Source organism: Schistocerca cancellata, chromosome 3, assembly GCF_023864275.1.
Source record: "Schistocerca cancellata isolate TAMUIC-IGC-003103 chromosome 3, iqSchCanc2.1, whole genome shotgun sequence".
In the NCBI taxonomy this organism is placed as follows: Eukaryota; Metazoa; Arthropoda; class Insecta; order Orthoptera; family Acrididae; genus Schistocerca; species Schistocerca cancellata.
The window spans coordinates 597,366,903-597,390,648 of record NC_064628.1 but is presented as its reverse complement, the minus strand read 5'-3'; the positions used below and the strand labels follow the sequence as shown (position 1 = coordinate 597,390,648).

General features: G+C 36.9%; 1 protein-coding gene across 2 annotated transcripts in view; it reads right to left on the bottom strand.

Annotated features, from left to right (window-relative positions):
- The window catches only part of LOC126175486 (cyclic GMP-AMP synthase-like receptor), a 367,167-nt gene that overhangs the window by 150,416 nt on the left and 193,005 nt on the right, over window positions 1–23,746 (bottom strand). For both annotated transcript variants that reach the window (XM_049922303.1, XM_049922304.1), the window contains exon 8: window positions 17,764–17,889. In XM_049922303.1, coding sequence (XP_049778260.1) covers window positions 17,764–17,889 — 126 coding nt within the window. The remainder of the gene's footprint in view (window positions 1–17,763; window positions 17,890–23,746) is intronic.

The window sequence follows — 23,746 nt, the reverse complement described above, 5'->3', positions numbered from 1 at the left end:
TTAAGGATACTCAAAAAATCAGTCACAAAATCTGTTCTCATACATGTATATTATGCTTACTTCCATTCTACATCACAGTATGGAATCATATTTTGGGGTAACTCACCTGGAGGTAGATATATTTTCAAAATGCAAATAAAGGCAATACACATAATATGTAATCTAAGACATAACGAATCATGCAGACAACATTTCAAAACAAAAGGCATTATGACACTGCCCTCTGCTTACATATATAATATCATCTCATTTGTCAAGTCACAACTGTTAAAGAATGATTGCACACTAAAATTCAATGGAGATATTCACAACTATGCAACAAGGCAGCAATCTGACCTACATATGATTCAGTCCAGAACTACCTGCTACCAAAAAAGTGTTTTAAATGTTGGGATACAAATGTATAATAATTTACCCAATGAAATCAAAGCAACAAAGAACCCAAGAGCCTTCACAGATAAGTTAAAAAAATATCTCTTGGACCATTGCCTTTATGCAGTTGATCATTTTTTTGAAAGGGGTTAAAAATGTAAAAAATATGATAAATGTTCAATTAGGTCTGAAAATTATATACTGTGCATGTCTATGAAATACACTGGACTACTTTACTATTACATTTGTATTGGCTGTTTGTATTTTACCATACAACATTTGTATTTACTGTTTCGTTAAAGATAGCTAACTTCCTCATTGCAAAATAATGTAAAATCAATTTATTAAATATTACCTGCAAATATGCTCCCTTGACCTATCCAATATTGTATGTACAACCTTACATTTCTATGATTTGTATTAACTGTTTTGTTTAAGATAGATAATTTCCTTGCTACAAAATAATGTAAAAATCAATTTGTAAAAATTACTTGTAAATAGCTCTCTTGACCTATCCAATATCATATGTACAGCTGTACAATACTATGATTGCCTGGATCAATAAAAATACAATACAATACAACACTCTTTTATATTCTACGACCTGAGTCCTTTCTTGGATGCTTGTGTGTTGATAGTCTACAAATTGACATTTGTGGTCTGAGTAGTGGAAGTCCACATTCCCACATCTAATACTATCTTTTACCCCTTTACTTAGTATTATGTAGTCTATTCTACTAGAAGTTGACTGAGTTACTCTTGTATCTGAATTTACTGCATTCATAAGATTATAGGAGTTAAGGGTATCTATTAGCCTGCTGTTATGGTTATTGCAAGATGTTTCCTCTATATTCAAGTCACCAAGTATTGTTACCTCATCTGGGTCACAGTGTCCCACTATTCCACTAAAATATCTATGAAATGCCCTACCTCTGATTAGGTGGACGATAAATCTCAATAATTTTCTGTTTCATCGTGCCCTTTCCGCAACCTTTGATATGGAGTTCAACACCTGTTACTTCAGTCAAGCCTTCATTATTATACAGATCTAGATGGTATAATTTATTTACTTTGGGCTGCTCTCTAACAAACACTGCTACACTTCCACCTTTAATTATTTCCTAGGAAATAGCCATCTAGTTTAAAGTAAATAATTTCTTCAGATTTCAGTCCAAGCTCAGTTAACACAACTACAGGAAGTGAATGATCATTTACAAAAGTCTGCAAAACATTGAGCTTATTTCTAAGATATTGTATATTTATATATCTAAAAACAAAGATGATGTAACTTACCAAACGAAAGCGTTGGTACGTTGATAGAGACAATAACAAACACAAACACACACACAAAATTCAAGCTTTCGCAACCCATGGTTGCTTCATCAGGAAAGAGGGAAGGAGAGGGAAAGATGAAAGGATGGTGAGTATTTGTATATTTAAGTGTATGAGACGTAATGGTAATTGTTAACTAATTACTTAGCAGTTTTAGTATATCAGTATAATATGAGCTGACTTTAGGATGAAAATCTGCAAGTTTACTTCGAATTTGTCATTAGTATTTAGGCAGATGTTGATTATGTTGCATTTTACTTTTACTGTTATATAGGTTGTTTCTGCATGTTCATACAGTATGAGCATAGAGTCAGTAGTGAGAAGGAAGTTAGGTTTCATTTCACTTTTCCTGATAAATTCATGACAATTTACTGGTATCAGTAATTGAAAAAATCTCTAGAATACTGGTACATTATGAGTAATTAACAGCAGACTTCGAGGACTCGTAGAAGTTTATGGTCGTAACATACAATTTCAATAGTACTGGTTCTATTAATCTGGTTGTACGAGTGTACCAAGACATAATTATGATGTACTCAGCTTTTGCTGATCAGATACAGAATTATTTCACAGGAATTATTATGTCTGAAGTATGCTGAGGCAAACACAGTTTTATGAAAGAATGTTAAAGTAGACGTTGTGAATTAATGTATACTATTTCACTGTAAGTATGTTTATATGGCTAGTAAATCTACTGTGGTAATTACTACTGATTCTATGCAAATTTGAAATCATTGAATAACTATTTTGTTAATTACAGAATTCAGTTACATTGTGTTTAATTTGTGAAACACATTTGTGAAAATTATGCAGTAGGAATGTTTCAGTGTGCTAATGTAGGCTAAAATTTTGAGAATTTGATATGATCACTTGCTTCACACAAAACTTGTATTACAGTAGGATCTGCAATAATTAATGGTGATTTTGATTAGTGTAATGTGAATCAATAAGGTTTTGTAACTGATTTAATTAATCATTTAATTAATTATGAGCCATTTAGCTGAGAATTGTGAAATGTACTATGTACCAAATAATCTGCTGCTCTAGAAGGCCTATAAAAATTAGCTTGAGAAATGACAACCCATTAAGTTGACTGATAATTCCATTATAATTAACACAATGATTAGTATAATTCATGAAATTAACTTACATGCAATACTAATGAAGCATGATTATTAATTAAAGGACACTGTAAAAATGTCTTTGCATTTGTAATGGTGATCTGGATTTAATTAGAGTTTTGTGGATATGTACATATTCAGTATTTATGATATGTAATTGATTTATTGTTAGGTTGAGTAAGGGATGCTAATTTTACTTCACTATGCCTAGGGTAGATATTAGTTGATTTGCTGTACTGATTGAAATATTTTTGTGAAAATATAACTGTGAATGGATGGTTAAACAATGTTTTTGAAATTAGTCATTGAACTATGAGCTGTTAATTATTATGTCATTAGGGGAATTGAGACATTAGTTGTACTGTAGATGAACTTTATGTGTATTACCAGCCCATTTTGTCAAATATTTTAGTAATGTTAGAATAATTATCATAATGTGCCTTGAAAAATTGTGATGAACTTGAAGTGCTTTTTAAATTGTATACATTATCGGAAAAATTATAAACAGGAATGAGCCTTAGTTTTATTGTTTCTAATGTCATGCCACTGCAGTCAGGTTAATGATTAGTGGGAGAGTACCAAAGTGCTTTAGTATTTTATTAGCAACAAAGATCAGTATGAATAAATCTGTCATCTACAGCAGATTTATATTCATCCCATGTATTTTTTATGATGTTTGTTAACAATTAGAGAAGAAGAGCTATGTAAGGAGTCAGACTTGGTAATCTTATGAAAGTCTTCTAAGAAAAAAGTTAGTGATATACACACTTATCATGATTTGTAGCAGATAATGTTGAATATGACCTACTGATTGTTGGATGTGACTTTAACCTGCCAAGTATAGACTGGAATGTCTGCAGATTCATTGTAGGAAGTACAGGCAGACAGTCATGCAAAATACTTTTAAACATGTTTCCTGAACACCTTGCTCAGCAGCCCACAAGCAACGGAAATATCTTAGACCTTGTAAATAAAAAAAGGCTGGACCTTATTGATAATGTCAGTATATAAATGTGGATTAGAGATCATGATGTCATTATATCAACTATGATTATGGAAATTCATAAATCAGTCAAGAAGACTAGGAGAGTGTTTCTGCTAGACACAGCAGATAAGCAGTAATTAGTATCTTACTTAGGCTGTGAATTAGCATCACTTAGTTCCAGTAAGATGGATGTAGAGGAATTATGGGCAAAGTTTAAGCTGATTGTAGATCATGGTCTGGGGAGTTATGTGCCTAGCAAGTGGATAAAGGATGGAAAAGACCCAAAATGGTTTAATGACAAAATTCTGTGGATGCTGAGAAGGCAGAGGCTGTTGCACTCTCAGTTCAAAAGAGAAATACAAATGATGACAAGAGAAGGTTAGTATAGATTCGTGCATTGCGAAAAGATCTATGCACAAAGCATACAACAACTACCACTGTCACACCTTAGCAAAAGATCTGGTTGAGAACCTTAGAAAATTCTTGTCTTACACAAAATTTCTAAGCAGCTGTAAGGATTCCATTCAGTCCCTTGTTGACCAGTGTGGTGTGCCACTTGAAGATAGAACAATGAAAGCTGTAGTTTTAAATTTCATGTTTAAGTATTCTACATAGGATGTTTAATTATAATGATGTAGATATTAATCATAAACCAGAATGTCACAGTAATGAGAATTTTGATGTAGTGTGTACTAATTTTTTCTTCTCTTAGCCAGAAAACAGTGTTACTGATATATGTAAAACAGGTGTTGACTGTATTGGATCTGAATTAGGTGGTATTTCTGATGTAGATGTGAATGAGAGCTGTGAAATGACTGAGACTGGTAGCTTATTGCAAATGAATGTAGGTGAGGAATGTGACTTTGATGGTAATGAGACTTGTGTTGTTAATGATGTTGTTGATGAAGTAATTTTGGAAGAGGATGATAATGATGATAATGATGCTGATGAGTATCAGGTATTTGTGGAGTTTAAGAATAATGAATTTTCCAAGTTATTAGTGAATGCAGGTTAGGCAAGTGATGTTTGTGATGATGTAAGTGAGAGTCATGGGATACCAGTCCACTCAAAGCAGTTTTTCATTAATGCCATGCCGAGAATGATTCAAATAGTAAAAGTGAGTTATCCTTAAGCCTAGAGAATGAAGGTGAAACCTTTTTGAAATATGTTTGGGATGAAATTGATGATAACATAGACAAATTTGTATTCTGGAATAAGTTAGTTGTGGTTAGTCAAAACTCAAAACTTGTATCCAAATTGATAGAATGAAGTGAAAGAAGATCTAAGTAGGACATGTTATTTTAACAGAAATATATTTTGTGTTCCTTCTGTAATAAGTGATGTTAGTTGTCCTATGGAATCCATTCAGTGTGTTCCAGTATTTACCTGACAACCTGTGTAACCAAAGTAATGCTATGATACCAGTAAAGCTGAAAAAACTCTGCAAGAACAGTGAACATGTAGCATTTGATGAAACTGAAAGTGATCTCTTACATGAAGCATCTAGTAACAGAAATGATGATTAAGATTTTGGAATCCTTACATTAAGGTTAAGATTGATCTGTGGGAAGGGAACTGTTTAATTGATACAGGTAGCCTGATTTGTGGTATATCTGAACAACTTGGAGACAAGATAAAATATGGTAAGAATTTTGTAGAAATGACCATTGTAGGTGCATAGATAAGAGGAGCTACAGGTAAGCTAAGCAAAATGGTAAAATCTCAGGTACTTTTAATGCTTAGCATAGAAGGCAAGAAATTTGAAGATGGATGCTTAGTGATTCCTAGTCTGGAAGAAAATATAATCCTTGGTATGGATTAAATAGTGGAAGTTGAGGCATGTTTTCGTTGGATTGCTAAAGAATTGTTTATTTTGGAAACTAAAAGTAATACCTATGTGAAAACTAATTTCTGTATCTTAAACTGTGGGACAAGTTGTAACTATTTGCAGAACATTGTGAACTTTGTGAACCATCTGATGATATCGATTTTGATGAGATTGAAGATCAGGATTTTGAAAGTGTAGTGGATTATAAAGTAAGGGAAGCTATGACTCTTAATGACATACAAAAAGAACAACTTAGAAATTTGTTATTGAAGTTTAGATATGTGTTTAGTGAAAAACCAGGGAAAGTGAAAGGCTATCAGTGCATATTTTACCTACGAGATCATCAACCTTTCCTTCTCATGCCATATAATATATCATTTTCAAAAAAGAAAGATGCAGAGAAAGAAATTCGGAAAGTGGAAACATGGGGGTGTAATAAAGAGAAGTAGGACTGCTTACAATAATCCTTTAGTTGTGGTAAGTAAGAGAAATGGTGGAGTGAGAATTGTTTTGGACTCTAGACATCTTAATAAATTTCTTACCAGAGAGAATGACCATCCTGAAAACATGGACAAGCTGTGACACAAATTTTAATTGACCTCTGGATTTCACCAGATCCCACTTGAAATTAATTCTAGAAAGTGTACAGCATTTTTGTACTGAGGTAAGTGTTTTCTGTATTGTGTGGTGCCACTTGGGCTAAATGTATCTGTAGCTGAATTCATCAAAGCTCTGGATTCTGTCTTAGGACATGAAGTGAGTTCAAAATTAATAGTGTATATTGATGACATTCTGGTTGCTGAAAAGACTTGGAAACAACACTTGAATCTGTTAAGAGATGTATTTCAAAATTAGAATCAGGAGGTATGACTCTGAAAATAGGTATTGTAAGTGTAAATTTGGTGTGAAAGAAGTTCAATTTTTAGGACATGTTATATCTGAAAAGGAATTGCACATGATAAAGAGAAACTTGATGCTATTGCTAATTTTCCTACTCCTTGTAACAAAAGATAGCTTAAATCATTTTTTGGATTAACTAGATTTTACAGAAAATTTTGTAGCAGCCAAGCTTTGGATGCTCCATGCTTGTATAAACTTTTGAAGAAGAATTCCATTTAGGATTGGAATCAGCAGTGTCAGAATGCTTTTGATAAGATCAGAAAATAGTTGTGTCAAAGTAAGATATTGTTCAGACCAGATTTGTCTCTTCCTTTTATATTATGACAGACAATAGTGATGTTGCATTAGGTGCTCATTTATTTCAGGAGGTTGAAGTTGATGGTGTTATTGAAATAGACCTCTTGCATTTGCTAGTAGAGTATTGCGGAGACATGAAAATACTTGTTGTGCATTGGGTACTCAACAAGTTTAAAAATTATCTACTAGGCCACAAAGTCATCATCTATACTGATCACAAAGCATTATGTTATTTTCAGGTGTGTAAGCTGCACCACAACAGAATTACTCATTGGGCCTTGTTTTTACAGCAGTTCAATTATGAAATCAGATATATTAAGGACACAGACAATATAGTTACTGATGCTTTGTCTAGGCTGTCTTTAGGGAGTGAATCATGTAACAACTTTGAACAAGGAGAGAATGAGTTTAAAATTATGTACTTGAGAGGTGTTCAAGAGGAAAAAGAGATATTGAAAATTTGCAAAGATATCCACAGGTATCAAAATCAAGATCAAAATTGGAAATTGGTTAAGAGCATGTTGGGTAAGAAAGGAGGAGAAAAGACAAAACAATATTGTAGGGTACAGAAGGGTATTTTATTCAGGAGACATAAAACTGACTCAGAGGATTGGAAACTATGTTGGCCGGAACAGTGTATTGATACTTTAATTACTTATACACATGAGACTTTTGTTCATTGTGGATCAACCAAATGCACACAAAAGATTCAGGAAAACATCTATTTTTATAACATAGGAAGAAGAGTCAAGAAGAAGATTGCCATCTGTGACTGATGTCAAAGAGTAGAAGTAAGTAACCAAACAAGTAGAGGCCAAATGCAAAATATATTGCATAATAGTAACCTTGATCTCGTGTCTGTGGATGTTTATGGACCTTTACCTTACTCTAAGAATGGATTTTGTTACGTTTTTGTTGTGGTTGATGTATTTTTGAAGTTCATAAAGTTGTTTCCTCTTAAGAAAGCTATCTGTAAGCCAATCATCTCTAAGGTTGAAAACACACATTTTCATCAGGTATGTATTCATAAAACAATTTTATCTGATAATGGTTCTCAGTTTACATCACAAACTGTTGACCATGTAAAAGTAAAACATATTCTAAACTCGGTGTACCATCCTTTGAGTAACCCTGTAAAAAGATATATTACAGAGAGATTGGTAGACTGTTTGGAACATATTGTAGTAAGAATCATACCAGTTGAATAGATTATGTCAATGATTTTGAGGATATTATGAACAACTTACAACATTCTTCAACACATTTTTCATCATTTGAAATCATGTTTAATCACACACCAGCTAACTTTATTTCTGAAAATGTTGATGAGAGAGTACAATCATTGATTGAAGCTAAACGCTTCTCACAATTACTCTTTGCATATGATTGAACTCATTGAGATGATTATGAGCTTTATTCATTTTGTTGTGTTGAAACTTTGTTGCTGGTATGTACCTGGTGTGCTGTAATATGGGTCAGTCCCCACATCATAAACTTAGGCCCAAATATTTTTCCATTAGTTTGTTCTTTCATGAGTCAACATATCCATAAATACTATTGTTAATATGGCTGATTGATTCCTACTCATGATTGAGTATATTCCTCTGGTCTGTACCTGTCATTGTGAGTTTTTTGAGTTGGCTCACTCATCATGCACTTAGGCTCTGAAATTTTTTTCTTCTCGTTTGAAGATTTTGAAGTTGTGATTGTATAGATGTTAACTTAAAATTTATAAATCCTAGTGATTTACATTGTCTCTGTAATTATTTGAAAGTTTAGGGGTGTAATGTTGTGGTTTTGACCTTTTACTATTTGTCTTGTGACAGTATGTTCCACGGATCTAAAAATCTGAATGCCATATCCTGATATATGTATAGAATATGATTTGTTTTCTTATGTTCTCTGTAATATGTTATGCGTCAAAAACTTCTATACACCTGTCTGCTATCCTGGTCATCATTATGTACACCACTTGGCAAACCTTGTAGTCTTTCACAAAATATTGTAAACATTTTGTTTACAAATTTTGTGAGGGGGACATAATAATGGGTCACCCTCCTTTAAAATTACCCCCTTTTTTTTTAATAGAAATAACCAATATCACGTATACTATCAATTCTTGTATAGGTGAACATTATATCAGCTGTCTAACTGAATGAACTTCATATGATTTGTATGCAATGTGTTATGTCTCAGGCTAAAATATGTAAAAGGAAATCAGTTTGATAGTACTCTGTACAGGCAGTTAAAATTACTCTTCTTTAAAAATATTTGAAATTGCAAAATTTCTGGCATACTTAAAATTCATATTATTAATTGCACAATGTAATGAGAATTACCAAATTTATAGAAATAACATTATATCTTGGTGATGATTCTTATTTTATCAAGAAATCCTGTAAGCTCTTTTGCTTTGTAAACTCTTTGGAAATTGTGAGTACCACAGAGTGTTGGGAGTAGTGGGCATGCCTCAGATGGAATCAGACGTGTTTTTGATTGTCTCCAATAATGTAATTTGTGGCGTGATAGAAGTGAAAATTGTAAAGTCAATGTGATTTAGAAGAATAGGACAAAATAAAAAGATATTCATAGCAACAGGCAAATCTTCATCAGTTATTTCGTCTTAAGGAACCCAGAACGATATAAAATTACAGCCTCAAAATGTCCCCCTAGACAAGACTTGGAGCCAACAACAAGATAATGAAGATAAGTATATCTTATGCCTCTTGAAGCTTTAAAAACTTTTATAGAAGTTAATTTTAATAATGATGTGTGGGTAAGTAAGAATACACGGTGTTGGACATACATTTTCAGAAACCAAATTGTCTATTACTGACAATATTAAAATTTTCGGGGTGCCTCACAATTCTGGAATTCAGTAATTTCTCAAGGACTTTTGCAAAAGTGGTCAAAAGAGAAATGGGACATTATTTAGTGACATATGTTGTTTCTACCTTTTTGTGGAGTGGCTTCATTACAGCAAGCTTCATTCAATCTGGGAAGACACCCTCATGTACAGAGGTATTAAAAATGTGGACTCAAACTTTTGATTTTTAATCAGAGCAGGGTTGTAGTAGTTTGCTGGAAATATGATCTACAAGTGGTGATTATTTTCTTTTAAATGATGCAATGACCTTCTTTACCACATTTCTATTTAAGAGGGGGGGGGGTTACTCTTATTTCACTTACTGGATTAGGAAAATGATGTTTTAGTATGTCCATGGAAATTTCTAAAGAGCCATTGTAGCTTATTTTCACAGTAACAGTCTGCCTGCTTACCTGAGTGGTAATGTGCATGCCTCCCATGCAGTGGGCCTGGGTCTGATTCCTGGCCACAAGTCGCCCAATGTGGCATCAACTGAAATAAGCCTTGCATTTGGCAGCCGAACCCAAATGGGGACTCCTGGGCAACAATGCCATACAATTATTTCAATTTCTTTTTTTTTTCCACAGCATCACGTATAAAGCGGTCATTGAAGGTTTTTGCAACTATCTCTTGATTGCTTATATGTATGTTTATTATCAATATTTAAAACAATGTCTACATGTTTATTAGCACTGTTGACACCTGTCTCACTCCTGATTATGTTCCATATTGTTTTGATTATTACTGGATTGGTTGATTTTGGTGTTAAAACATGAATTTTTGATTGGTTAATTACTTTGCTTAATATTGTACAGTACTTTTTATGATGATTTATTTGGGCAGGATTTCCTGAACATTTTGCTGTGATGTTCAATTCACATTTGTGTTTTCAGGATAGCCTTATCCCTTTGGTGACCCATGATTTTCATGTGATTTCTTTGGGTTGAGTCTTGTAAACCTTTTTTGGGAAGGAAACTTCAAATAATGATGCAATTTCATTGCTAAGCAAATTATATTTGGAACTGACATCTGCTTCATAGAATGTATGATTCCAATTTACATTTTGGAGGTGTGACTTAAAGGCCTTAATTGTTTAATCATTTGTGAGCCTGACTACCTTCCACTGGGGCTCAGTTTTATTCTGGCAAGTAATCATATTGTGAATGGTAAGTCTCTGACCATCATGATGAGAGAGGCCTTTGAATATTTCAATATATTCTATAAATACGATGTGAATTAGAGTGTTTGAATTAGAAGTTGCTCTGGTGAGAAAATTGAACACTAGGAGTATATTTGAGGTACGCATCAAATCTTCCAGATCTGACTTTCCACTACTGTGTGTTAGAAAGTTGATACTGAAATCTCCAAGTACTATGACATCTCTTTTAGAATTAAATAGATGAAGTAAGAGTGAGTCATGCTGCTTCAAAAAGAGGTGAAGATTGTCTGAGGGTGACCTATATATGGTTACAATTAAGAGGGTAGAATTACTTACAGAATACTCAATGGCACATGGATCAAAATGTTGCTCTAAACAAAAATAGTGTACATCAATTGCCTTACAGTTCACACAGTTTGTACAGGTAGATAAGGAAAAGCACTGACATGCTACGATACAAGTTAAAAACCAATGACAATAAACACTATTGCTGCCACTGTAAGCATTAGCAAAGATGTATTTTGTTACACCAGAAGGCAAACGACAAATGATGTAAATTTTGTTCAAATTTTTTGAAGACTCTGTCTTTAGTTCTCATAGGAAGAAGACGTATTCTTGTGAGAAGTGTGTAGTAGACATTGCGTTATCTGAATAATAATTTTTATGAAAGTATCAAGTGTGAGAGTTCTTTTTAGTGAAAAACCATGAAAGTTTTTTTTTTTTTTCCTTCCGTGCATTATGTCACTGTAACTACCTGCATATGAAGAGGAAGTCTGGTAAAAATCAACAATGTATTCATGGTCAAAAATGAGAAGTACTTATGGCGGAAGAAGAAATATATACATATTAACCAATTTACAGAAATCTCAATGGCAAAGAGAATGCAAAAATTGACATAAGTTCACACTACTACTGACTTACAGTGTACAAGAGTTGTAAATTAAGACCGAAAGATAATCCATTTGATTCAATTCATTCACTTCAAAATTTATAAAAATCAAATTTGATACTACTGTAATTCATTTGTTGTGGTCCGTTGATCATGACCGGGCCAAGGGCCAAATATCTCACAAAATAAGTGCCAAATGAAAAAACTATAAAGAACAAAAGTTGTCTAGCTTGGAGGGGGAAACCAGATGGCGCTATGGTTGGCCAGCTAGATAGCACTGCCATAGGTCAAACATGTATCAACTGTGGTTTTTTAAATAGAAATCCCCACTTTCTATTACATATTCATGTAGTACGTAAAGAAATATGAATGTTTTAGTTGGACCACTTTTTTCACTTGGTGATAGATGGCGCTGTAGTAGTCACAAACATATGGCTCACAAGTTTAGACGAACAGTTGGTAACAGGTAGGTTTTGCAAATTAAAAAAACAAGACTTAGGTACATTTGAACATTTTATTTTGGTTGTTTCAATGTGATACATTTCTGAGAATGCATGCTGTTACAGCGTGATTGCCTGTAAATAACACATTAATGCAATAAATGCTCAAAATGACGTCCCTCAACCTCAATGCATTTGGCAATATGTGTAATGACATTCCTCTCAATAGCAAGTAGTTCGCCTTCCATAATGTTCGCACATGCATTGACAATGCGCTGATGCACGTTGTCAGGCATTGTTGGTGGATCACGATAGCAAATATCCTTCAACTTTCCCCACAGAAAGAAATCCGGGGACGTGAGATCCGGCGAACATGCGGGCCACGGTATGGTGCTTCGACAACCAATCCAGCTGTCATGAAATATGCTATTCAATACTGCTTCAAGTGCATACGAGCTATGTGCCGAACATCCATCATGTTGGAAGTACATTGCCATTCTGTCATGCAGTGAAACATTTTGTAGTAACATCGGTAGAACATTATGTAGGAAATCAGCATACATTGCACCATTTAGTTTGCCATCAATAAAATGGGGGCCAATTACCCTTCCTCCCACAATGCCGCACCATACATTAGCCCACCAAGGTTGCTGATGTTCCACTTGTCGCAGCCATCATGGATTTTATGTTGCCCAATAGTGCATATTATGACAGTTTACATTACCGCTGTTGGTGAATGATGCTTCGTCACTAAATAGAACGTGTGCAAAAAATCTGTCATCATCTCGTAATCTCTCTTGTGCCCAGTGGCAGAACTGTCCATGATGTTCAAAGTCATCGCTATGCAATTCCTGGTGCATAGAAATATGGTACGGGTGCAATCAATGTTGATGTAGCATTCTCAACACTGACGTTTTTGAGATTCCCGAGTCTCGTGCAATTTGTCTGCTACTGATGTGTGGATGAGCCACGACAGTAGCTAAAACACCTACTTAGGCATCATAATTTGTTGCAGGTCATTGTTGATGTTTCACATGTGGCTGAACACTTCCTGTTTCCTTAAATAATGTAACTATCTGGTGAACGGTCCCGACACTTGGATGATGTCATCCAGGATACCGAGCAGCATACATACCACATGCCCGTTGGGTATTTTGATCACAATAGCCACACATCATCATGATATTGACCTTTTCCACAGTTGGTAAATGGTCCATTTTAACATGGGTAATGTATCATGAAGCAAATACCGTCCACACTGGCAGAACATTATGTGATACCACGTACTTATACGTTTGTGACTATTACAACACCATCTATCAGAAAGCAAAAAAAGTGGTCCAACTAAAACATTCATATTTCTTTACATACTACACGAATATTTAACAAAAATGGGGATTCCTATTTAAAAAAATACAGTTGATATCTGTTTGACCTATGGCAGCACCATCTAGCGGGCCAACCATAGGGCCCATAAATTGTATTCAGGTATTATGAGTCTTCCCATTCCTGAACATAGGTGATGCTCAGTGAAGCACTGTACATGGGCGTGATCTATACTCCCATTGTCTTGCACACTGATCAAGAGTTCATTTAGTTTATTACGCAGGCCTCTAATATTCTGGTGTGAGACTGCCAGTTGATGCTTTTCAGTGCTAGTTGAAATATTTTGCCTATAAAAATCTGAGTCGGTGAGTTCAGGGATGCTTTCTTTACCTGTGATTTCCAAAACCATTCATTTAATGTGGTGTGTCTATGTGCACTACCTTTTGTAGAATCAAGTTCTTCCAAAATTGTTGTGTTTAAAAGGCTGCCTAGTACTTTTTTCCTGATCTATTTAGGTGCATTCCATGGGTAGTAAACAGTTCTCTACTAAAACTACTTATGTCTACAACATGAATATTGTTGAAAAGTTTGCAAGTTTTAGGTAAATTAAAGTTCATATGTGAGATGGCTTCATTTACACAGGACTGTGAGATTAAGTCAAGTCTCTTGGGAATGTTCATAACCAGAATCTTGGATCGATGAATTGCCGAGAATTTATCTTTCCACATTTGTGTTACAACATAACCTTCACTGCAGGCCATGTTGTTTGAACCACCTATTAATATTACATAGTCATTTTTTATGTTTCACAATTACAGCCTACAATTACATCCTGGATTTTAGCACCAGGTTTCACTGTTCCCCATACCTCGATGTTTCTTATATTGCTTTTTATAATTTCAGCCATACCTCACTCATGACTGTCTGCAAAAATACTTATCCATTTTGTGGCAATTTTTTTCTCAGCAGAATGCTTGCTGTTACCAGAACTTGCACTTGTTGTTGTTGTTGAAGACTTTGGTTTTGGTTTATCAAAAGTAATTTTTTTCCAGTGACTTTAATTTTTTACACCTTAACACGTGACTTAAGGTTAGGTTCTGAGCTGCACATTGGTATACTGCTACTACACATAAGGGCATCAAATTTGTTTACACTCACAAACTCTGAATCACTCACTGCAGATGATCTTTTTACATCTAATGTTCTGCATTTTTGATTACATGTTTCCATTCTGGTGAACTATCTCCTCTGTCTTGCAGCAGTTCCAGTATGTTTTGTTTTGGTCTCAGCTGCATATATTTGTGTTTCAGTCTGTCATTCTCTCTTTTCGAACTGACAATCACATACTATGGACTTAAAATGTGTTCATCAAATTTCATGAATTCGCTCTTGCATTTGTCACATGGTACATTTTTGACTGCATTACTGTAATTCTTTTTAGGAGTTAAATCATGCACAATTACACTCATTGCCATCTAGACACTGGCTTTGAACCATGTTAGGAAATCTGATGGTAATTTGTTAGTATCAGTTTCGAGATCAGTGGACTGTTATTGTTTGCTGTAATGCTTGTATCATCAGCAAATGTAATGAACTTGCATGTTTCGCAGATACGTCGTTTATGTCTATGAGGAACAGCAGCAGGCCAAGTACAGACTCCTGGGGGCTCCAAGGAGTATTAATGAAGTATTATGGATTCATAGTGATATGATATGAAGACATGTTAAGTATGAGGGTTATTATACTGCTGTTAGGGTCATCTGAAGACAATGATGGTTATATGGATTAATCGGTGATGATGTTGATGATGATGATGATGATGATGATGATGATGATGATGATGACATGAATTTGATGATGATGATGATGCACTACAATGAAGCTATGGTAAGGGAAATTGTATTATGGAAATTAGTAGAGGATGGACATGCACCCATGTGGAACGGATTGATAGTCAAACACATGTAATTTTGTGAAGGTAATTAATTAAATCATTTGTGCTAAGAGAAAATGTAAATGTGTATAGGTAATGTGTATGTTCTTTAAATGGCCTACACATATAAATAAATATTCACACTGTTCCTGAGTGGCAAATACATTGTAGGGATGTGCGATTACCTCAGTACATTAACAGAAATTTGAAGGGCAAACTGTCAATTTTTATGTACCTCATTTGGTATTTTTTCACCAATCTATGTCTGTCAGTCTTTTGAGACATATGTAATTGTACTCTTCTAATTTTGTTTTAATTAAAAATTGTAATATGAAGAAGTTGTGAATTTTCATTGTTGTACTTACCTATGTCCTGTTCTCCACCCTCAGATGTGACGAGGACTTGCATTTTTAAATGGACCTTTACGAAGATGAAGTAAACACAAAGAGAGAATAGCTACCAGAACCACACTGGCATTGTTGTACATTGTTGGGGAGGAAAGATAAATAACAAGCTGCACACCAAAACTAAAAGGAATTAACATTTATCCAATGTTTCAGAACTGACACAATGTTCTTAACGTGCATGCTTCTATACCTGCACCTGTTTCTGGGCAGACAACTTTTGGTGTGGCCAAACGATAATTACTTCCCCAACCATTATAGTAATTCTTGAAATGTAAGAATAAAGAATAATATAAAAGAAATTCAGTGATGGCTAACTGCATTTTAATTGCAATGAGAGGTTGTAATCACTGTCTACAACATGTTAGCACTAAATGAAAATTAGGAGCCTATGTTGAGAGACAGAAAATGGAATGCACAGTGATGTAATCTAAGCAAAAGAGGGTTACTATTGATAACTATCAGAAACATTACTTAAAATTAAAATATGCTAGAAATGATAGTTAAAAGAAACTACTTAAGACATTTTCCTTTATTAAGAGAGAGTGCTTTGCAATCTACTTCCTTGTAACTTTATTCTCTGTAGAGTAGCATCTAGTTATTACTAGTGTTTTGTGAATTTTGTAGTAGTAGTCAGTGTTCAAGAGATCTTGAAATTTGTTTTTAGTTTTTCCATGTCTATCTGTAACAGTCAAACTAGGTTATGTTTTGAGAATGAAATTTTCACTCTGCAGTGGAGTGTGGTCTGAGATAATACTTATCTTTATTTATTTATTTTTAATGGTATGTATATCTTCAGGTGGCGGGGGGAGGGGGGGGAGGGGAAAAGAGGAGTGGAAAGGGGGGGAGGCTAATGGAAGTGATCAATGGTTCAAACAATATACAATCTGAGCCCCTAACTTTAATTCAGAACCTGATACATAGGTCATGGAAAACATGATATTTGTGATTATTGCTAACTTATTGTGATTCATAATTTTGATGTTTTACCAAGATGCAAATGTAGTTATACTAAAAACTATGCATTAACATTTCAAAATTGTTATTTTAGATACAAATTATGTTTTGAAAGTTGTAGAAGACATTGTAGCAACTCAAAAGCAGTTTAAATTACTTACAATATTTCTAGATAACTTTTGACTGTACAATTCTGTTAATATTCTGTCAAAGAGTCAGGGAGAATGATAGCAGGGAAACAACAGTGTGATTAAACAGTAAATTAATTTATTTCTGTAGTAATTGCTTAAGACATCTATTCATATAATTTTTTTTATATAAATATGTTTTGCTGTGTAATTCTGCTTGTGTAAAACCTGTAATCAAATTCTGGAGTAACAAATTTTGTGTTCAAACCGTGAAAAATGAACAACTATTAATTATAATTTCAGTTATGCATTAAGCTAAACAATACTGTGAAATGTTAAATGTTATTTATACCACGACTGGCAATGCCTGCCAAGTTAGTCCAATTATAGCCATAGTTAAGTCAGATAGTCTTTGTTGGGCATTGCCAGAAATGTGTAAACTAATGTTTCTCTGTGGCTGATAGAATTTGCCATAAATGGAGAGTAATTTAAAACTGCATTTGCATTCATTAACGTTACTAAACATCAAGACAGAGTTATAGTTCCAACAGATAAGTATATTTTTTAAATTTTTTTTAGTTGTGCTCTTACCATTCAAACTTACGTTGTTGGTAATCAACATTGACTGTTGTTTCAATAGTCACCTGTAGTTTGCAAAATTCATTATTCTAAATGACTAAAATCTCCATATTTATTTATTTTCAAATGTTATACATCACAATTTGCACATGTATGACTACATGCACCTAACCACCATGATGAAACTGACAACTTGTATTAGATGTCAGTAGATTCATTTGAACCATTTATATGCAAGTACACTTACCTCAATGAAAGTCTTGCCCAAACTTTTTTGCCAATATTTTTTACCATTTGCATGAGTCTTCCACAAAAACATAGTTTTTATATAATAGCTTGAAAGTCCTTTCCAATTTTTAATATCTCTGAGTTTCTAGAAAAGAAAATGGACAATTACTTATTCTGTTCAGCAAATAACAAAAGCAGAAAATAGAACTGTTGCAGCTGAGAGGAGGCAGTCCTGTGGTATAAAACACAAACAATATTAATCACTGTGTTAACATCCATCAACAATGCACTTTCAATCTGGAGTGAATTGCATGTGGTGTAATATAACAATAATATAGTGTTACATATTATTCCAGAAGAGATATATAAATTCCTGCATATTCTTTCTAATGAATAATACATGTGAATGAAAGCCATAAAACAAGTTACTGTAAAGCAGTACACAGTTATTTTACAGATTTGTTATTTTTATTTGCATGTAAAGAACTACACCAAGGGATGAGGCTTATCTTCGAGGTTGGACAGTGATCAAAGTAACTTCATGACAGGAAGTACCTACAAAGAAGTGGACATAAAAGCTCCTAGCATTGGCAGCCTAATTTGGAGAAGTGCAACATCCCTAAGGAACATATGTGAGACTGATTGCAGAAAGGGACCTTCCATCAAAAATTTTGGATCTTGAGCTATTGTGATATTTAGTTTGAGCAATAAATTCTGAGGTGTTGGTTAAAAAAAAGAAAAAGGAAAAAAGAATCTGTCTCTAAATTTGAGTGAGTTCTGACACGATGAATATTGGTGTTGGAAAATTGGAATTTTGAGATAATGTGTTTTAAAGATTCCCTTCAAATGGCACAGCTTTTTAAAGTTAGCATTACACATAAAGTGGTTAACCCCTCTAGACTTATAAAGCACATTACAGTGTACAAAACTTTAAAAGCAAATAAATTGGTCCCAAATTGAGAAAAATTAGCATACCTTGCACAGGTTTCTATTTGGCAAAATATTAGTGTTGTTGCTACATGTTATGCGATCTTTTATACCAAATTTCGATTTTTATGCTATTAATGGACCAAAAAAACCTAAAATACACTACAGTGCATTTAAGAGGTGCAGTCTCACATTTTAATAACTGTAAGGTGTAGATTCATGCAGTCTGTAGTGCAGTTGTCACTTGTTTGTTTTGAATGGCCAATGATCATTGTCACACTGTGATGAAGCAAGCTGGGATAATTTTAATTCTCCGCTTGTTTTGCCATCTGCCTCCTTAAATTCGTTTTTTCACTCATAACTAATTACTATTAGGATACGTGAGTATAATCTGCATTTCCATAAAAGAGAAAGGTTGGCCCTCAGTTTTAAAAAATATATTACCAGATCTAATTTCTTGCTTAGTTTTATGTATGTAATTGATTTTCTAATGTTTTTGACTTAGTTAGTGTTGTTATGACAATGCCACGACATTTAACAGTGCCACGGACACTCATCATGAGGCTTATGCTGATTCAATGGTTAGGGATGCTATTCTACGGCTTGCTCCTGATAAAGAAGTTCAGCAACATGCCCTACAACTGCCAAACCCACCATTGTCGGAAGTTCTAAGCATCGCTCAATGCTTTGAAGTGTCTCACGCTGCCAGCGCGCAAATAGATGCGTGGTGTGATGTAGGTGCTGTACAGTCAACTTTCGACACGGACAATTTGCCTGTTTCACAGGAGAACGAAGATGTGGCGGCGGTTCACTCACGTAAACAACGTCGCATTGGGCCGCAACGCTCGCAGCGAAAACAGCAACCACAGAAGCAGGTTCGTTCCGCACTTCCTTCTTGTCCACATTGTTTCGTACAGCATGACAGGGCCACGTGTCCAAAACGTTGGGTCACATGTAACTCATGTAGGAAAAAAGGCCACATTGCTTCTGTGTGTCAGTCCCCTAAAGTTCCTGTCGACGAGGACGAGGCATCGGACATGGATGTTAACTGTGTGCTTTCTCAAAACAAATAAGTTGTTTGTTACTGTTCGTGTTCTGGATAAAGACATTTGCATGCAAGTGGACACTGGCTCTGCAGTAACTCTCATTAATTCTCGCACGTATTTGGAGTTGGGCTCCCCTCCCTTGTCTCCAGTTACGCGAAATCTGAGAACTTATAATAAACAGAAAATTCCTATCATTGGCCAGTTTGATGCTTCCACTGCCTACAAGTCTGTTGTTAGGCCCCTCACGTTTTATGTGGTGGATCATGCGGGCACTGAAAACCTGTTCGGTCATGATGCTTACCAGTTGTTCGGGTTCTCCATTGATGATGATGTGCACCTCATATCTGAGGATATTCCGTATCAACAGCTGGATGGATTGTGTTCTGAATTTTCGTCCGTGTTCTCTGCTGGTCTGGGTCGTGCCAAGGATTTTGAAGCCCACATTACTCTTAAACCTACAGCTCGCCCTAAGTTTTTCCGGGCACGCCCTATTCCGGTGGCGTTGCATGCACCTGTCAAGGCTGAGATAGACAGGTTAACAGCTTCAGGGATTCTCCTTCCTGTTACCTCCAGCGAATGGGCATCGCCAATCGTGGTGGTTTCTAAACCAAACGAGAGTCTGCGATTGTGTGGTGATTTTAAAGCCACTGTCAACGCTCAGAGCCTCATTGACACTTATCCTCTTCCCCGTCCTGAGGAGTTATTTACCAAGCTCACTGGGGGCCAGATCTTTTCCAAACTTGACTTATCGGAGGCGTACCATCAGTTGCCGTTGGATGCTTCTTCCAAGGAATTTCTCGTCATCAACACTCCTTGTGGGTTGTATCAGTACCAGCGGTTACCATTTGGCGTCGCTAGCGTGCCGGCCATTTTTCAGCGGTTTTTGGAACAGCTCACGGCTTCCGTTCCCGGCTGCATAAACTATCTGGATGACATTGTTGTCACGGGGGCCTCCACTGAGGAGCACCTTCGCAATTTGCATTCACTGTTTCGGGTTTTGCATTCGGCTGGGTTGAGGTGCAATCTGGACAAGTCACAGTTCTTCCAACCCTCCAGTGTATCTTGGTTTCCACTTGTCCCGTGAGGGTATACATCCTCTACGTCAGCACGTTGCGGCCATTAACGCTCTACCCCGGCCGTCTACGGTCAAAGAACTTCAGGTGTTTCTAGGCATGATTGCTTATTATCACAAATTCATTCCATCCGCGGCAGCGGTAGCTCATCCTCTGCATCAGCTGTTATGCAAAAACGTCCCTTTCTGTTGGTCCGACGAGTGTGAGTAGGCTTTTGTCCACCTGAAGGCTCATTTGCAGTTGGTGCCTTGTCTTGCCACATTCCATCTGGGTCAGCACTTGGTTCTGGCGGCTGATGCGTCACAGTATGGCCTAGGGGCTGTTCCTGCCCATCGGTATGAGGATGGGTCGGAACGACCCATCGCCTTATGCTTCCAAGACCCTCAATAATGCGCAACAGCGTTACTCTCACATCGAAAAGGAGGCGCTCGATATCATTTATGCTCTACAAAAAGTTCAGCATTTTTTTGTATGGTTCTAAGTTTCACCTCATCACTGACCACAAGCCGCTGGTCTCTCTGTTCAGTCCATCGGCATCGCTTCCGGATAAGGCGGCTCACCGCCTGCAACGTTGGGCCTTATACTTGTCTCATTTTCACTATGAGATTCACTATCACCCCACGGCCCAGCACACCGACGCTGACGCATTGTCGCGATTGCCGATGGGCCCCGACCCGGTTTTCGATCGTCATGAACTACTCTGTTTCCACATTGATGAGGAAGAACGTTGTGCGGTCAAGGGTTTTCCACATACAGGTTCGCAGGTTGCATCGGCTACTGCGCAGGACCCAGTCCTGCGTCAGGTGATCGGTTTTGTTCAACGGGGTTGGCCGGACAGGACCCAAGGCCGGGCATCGGATACCCTTCGCAACTACCATACCTTGCGCCTTCGTCTGTCTGTTCGTGATGGTGTTGTTCTTCTGGCCACGGATGGCACATCTCCACGGGTCATGGTGCTAGCCTCTCTTCACAAAGATGTTCTCAAACTGTTGCATGAAGGCCATTGGGGTATTTCTCGGACTAAGTCCCTGGCCCGCAGGCACGTTTATTGGCCCGGTATTGATTCGGACATCGCCCACATGGTTGCTGCGTGTGGTCAGTGTGCTCAACATCTGGCTGCACCTCGTACAATGCCCTCTCCGTGGCCTGATCCAGTGCAGCCATGGGAACAGGTGTAAGCTGACTTAGCCAACCCCTTCCTCGCTACATATTGGCTACTGTTGATTGACGCCTTCTCGAAGTTTCCGTTTGTTGTTCGATGTCCGTCGTCCACCACTGCGGCGATGACGCTGGCTTTGTCCAAAATCTTTGCACTAGAAGGTCTTCCATCCACGATCGTCACGGACAATGGCCCTCAGTTCTCTTCACAGGCCCTCCATGATTTTTGTACTGGACAAGGGATTCATCATGTTACAGCACCGCCCTTCCATCCACAATCGAATGGGGAGGTTGAGCGCCTTGTCCGCACTTTCAAAAGCCAGATGAAAAAATTCCTTCATGATTTTTCCACAGATGACGCTCTGCTGCAATTTCTGAGTTCTTATCGCTTCACGCCTCTGGGTGATCGCAGCCCTGCTGAACTCTTGCATGGCCGCTAACTGCGCACTCTACTGCACCTGCTTCACCCTGTCAGGCCTTGTGCTATATCCCCTAGTGCGGGAAAATACTCGGTGGGCGCCGACGTGTGGGCACGAGGGTTTGGATCTCGCTCTAAATGGATTCCAGGGGTGGTCAAGGCTCTTCGCGGCCGCCGGCTTTCTGAAATACATACAGACGATGGCATGGTTGTTCGCCATTACGATCAGATGTGCCCACGAGTGGTGGCCACGCCGGTGCCACCGCCCCTTCCTTCGCCTCCACCAGCCCGAGAAGCCAGTCCTGTCACTGGTGCCGATCTACCGTACGTGTTGATGCAGCCGACGTCGCTACCGCTTCCGAGTACGCCGGAACCGGCCCCAGTCGCGACGCCGCCTTCTCCGGGACCCATCTCGCGGGAGCACACCCCCAGGTCCACGACACCTATGGATGCTGCTCTGGAGTTTTCACCCATCATCTCATCCAGGAGGCACATTTCACGCACGAGCTTCCGTCCTGGACATTTTCGACCATACCCTCATGTCTCTCCGCGGGATCTTCTTGGGGCCTCACAAGAGGCCATGGATGTCTCCGCACTGTCCATGTCTCCAAGGAAGTGAGTGTTTTTTTTTCAAAGGGGGAAAAGTGTTGTGACAGTGCCATGACATTTAACAGTGCCGCCACAATAGTACGCGCAAACGGCGATAGAGGCACTCCGCAACTCGGCTGAGCACGGGAGCACCACCTAGCTACGAAGGGCGCCGGCCGCATCTCACGGCACAGCAGTCGAATAAGAGATACTGAGTTGTTATCATGTAACCAGCTATTGTTTCTAAGTGAGTGTGTTTGAATATCCACGCAATTATTGGTGATTAAAGGTTATAACAAGTGTCTTTCATTATATGGTGAAAGCAGTAATTGTTTTATATATTAAATTCTACTGTTGACATATAAACAAATATAAATTCTGTACTAATTATAAACATTTGGAAGGAAACACAGGAAAGGTAGTGCAGATGAGTAGGAAAACCAAACCTTTAAAGTTCAAATACATCATTAGTAGTGTGTTGCTTGGTATGGTCATATTGATTAAATTAAGCATAACATTGCAAAGTGATATGAAATGGAATGTGCACATAATAACAGTAGTAAAAAGATGAATGGTCAGTTTCACTTTATTGGGGGCATTTTAAAAAATTGTAACTGATCTGTAAAAGAGACAATGTGTAGAAGACTAATGAGACTAATTCCAGAATCTTGAGTTTTATGGATCCCCAATAGGTCAGATTAAAGACATGCTAAAAGCAATTCAGAGGGCTGGTATTAGTCTTGTTACCAGTAGGTTTGATCAACACTTAAGTATTATGGAGATGATTCATGC